The sequence below is a fragment of the Simochromis diagramma genome, unplaced genomic scaffold (genome assembly GCF_900408965.1).
Source record: "Simochromis diagramma unplaced genomic scaffold, fSimDia1.1 OVJJ01000634.1, whole genome shotgun sequence".
Lineage (NCBI taxonomy): Eukaryota > Metazoa > Chordata > Actinopteri > Cichliformes > Cichlidae > Simochromis > Simochromis diagramma.
In genome coordinates, this window is record NW_024387065.1 from 25,152 (window position 1) to 27,500 (window position 2,349).

The 2,349-nt window shown below is 40.0% G+C and overlaps 1 protein-coding gene across 1 annotated transcript in view; it reads left to right on the forward strand.

The window, feature by feature from the left end:
• Positions 1-391: 391 nt before the first annotated feature.
• LOC120742122 (spastin-like) overlaps positions 392-2,349 on the forward strand; it is a 2,912-nt gene continuing 954 nt past the window's right edge. The window contains 2 exon segments of the mRNA XM_040045266.1: positions 392-925; positions 927-1,390. Coding sequence (XP_039901200.1) covers positions 438-925; positions 927-1,390 — 952 coding nt within the window. The 5' untranslated portion in view covers positions 392-437.

The following is a 2,349-nucleotide window of genomic DNA, read 5'->3' on the forward strand; positions in this document are numbered from 1 at the left end:
GACTCAGGAATTTATTCTGCCAGTTTTGGTCCAATATTTACAAAATGATTAAAGCTGTCGACCTTATCAGCAGTGTTTTCCATAATATTGCCATTGTCGATAAAGTATTGAGGATAACTTTGTTGTCCAGAATTTTTTTTTAATGATACCGTTTAAAACATCCCATATTCCCTTCATATTATGTTTATTGTTGTTCAATATTTTACTATAATACTCCTTTCTACATACACGTATACTATTGGTCAACTTATTTTTGTATTTTTTATATTTATCTTCAGCATCTATTGTTCTTTATTTTAGGAATTCCCTATAGAGTGTATTTTTCTTTTTACATCCCAAAGAAAGACCTTTAAATGCGATATATAGCCTAAACGTTTTCGCTTATGACTAGTTTACCGTGTTATGACTGAGAACAGGGGGGAAGTCGGGCAAGAGAAATGTCGACCAAAACAAACTCAAGTAAGCCCAAAGACAGCGCAGAAGTTATAAAAAGCATCCACAAGCAGGCGTTTGAGTATATATCCAAGGCACTGAAGATCGACGAGGACGACACAGGTGAGAAGAAGGAGGCTGTGCAGTGGTACAAGAAAGGGATTTCTGAGCTTGAAAGGGGTATTGCAATAGAGCTCACTGGGCAAGCTGGAGAGCAGTATGACCGAGCAAAGAGACTTCAGGATAAAATGGTCACCAAACTCACCATGGCAAAAGACAAGCTTACCCTTTTAGAGACGACACTAGCCTCTAAAAGGAGAAATGACCCCCAAGGGACATCACGTCATGCTCTTTCACAGCCAAAGTCAGTTCCTAAAAGTCAACCCGCACGTGTTTCCACCACCATCAGACCCTCCACTTCTGTAAGACCTCCATTAAGACTAACTGATGCAAAGAAAACCGCTCGGGTGGGAAAAACTCAAGAATGGAAGACCGGCAGCTGTGAAACAGCCCCCGAAGAGGGATATGAAAAAGAATGTGGACAGTAAACTGGCCAGCTTAATTAAGAATGAAATTGTATACAGTGGAGCGACTGTGTCATCTGATGACATCGCAGGGCAGGATCTGGCAAAGCAAGCACTTGAAGAAATTGTCATCCTTCCTGCCTTAAGACCTGATCTCTTTACTGGTCTGAGAGCTCCTGCACGTGGCTTGCTTTTATTTGGCCCACCAGGAAATGGGAAGACCATGCTCGCCAAAGCAGTTGCTGCAGAGTCTAATGCAACATTCTTCAACATCAGTGCTGCTAGTTTGACCTCCAAATATGTGGGAGAAGGCGAGAAGCTCGTACGAGCACTCTTTGCGGTTGCAAGAGAGTTACAGCTCTCAGTAATCTTCATCGATGAAGTGGACGGCTTGCTCTGTCAAAGGAGGGAGGGGGAGCACGACGCCTCTCGCCGTTTAACCCTTAAGGACCCACAGTGACACTGGTGTCACTGCCCCTTTACACTTAAAGAAAAACTATTTATAATGGTTTAACTTTGACTTTTAACTAATAAAGTCCCTAAGTGACGTCTACTGCACAAACTAATTCAGTCATGTGACAAGTGAGGAACTCTGGGTGTTCAAGACACCATTTTCAAAGTCTTGGTCCACCTGGTTAGCTAATGAGACCACTATGCTAATTTTAAAAACTTTCTTTTCTTTTTGCAAAGGTAAGCTTTTACTCATTCAGCAATTCTAAACTTTAGATAAGATGTCATAGGTCCCTTGTAACCTAGTTTGGTAATATTTCTGAAACAATTTGATCTAGAATCAGTTTGTTAAATATCGCTGTGACAAATATGTCACATCGGGCATTAAACTCCAAATTTTCTTAAAAAAACTGATGTGACATATTTGTCACAAAAAGACAAAAACTCATCATTTGCTTAGTCAGTTTAGCTCATTATTCGGTTATTTTAAGTAAATGTATTCTTTGTTGTTAATTCTCAGTCATATTTAACTAAATTCAAGCATAACTAATTCATTAAATTACCTAAATTTGTGATGGAACTTTACTTTAGCTTTGTCGAGGGGTTTTTCAGTTGCCCCCCACTTTTTATCATTTTCACTCTTTTGTAGAATGGATAAAAAGAAAAAATATAGTGTTCAAGATGCGCTGGAGTTTATCACTGCAGAGGACAGTGAGTATGAGGGATGTGAAAGTAGCTCAGATGAAGATTCTGGTGACCCTAATTACATCCCCCACAAAGACGTGGAGAGTGATGAATCAAGTGAATCCAGTGATTCAGACAGTTGTGATTCAAGTGATTTAGAGACAGAGCCACATTCAAGCCATATGGACACTGGGCAGCCCAAGGCAGCTATCAAAGGACAAAAATTCTCCTGGAGAAAGAAAATGTTCGAAACCCCTGA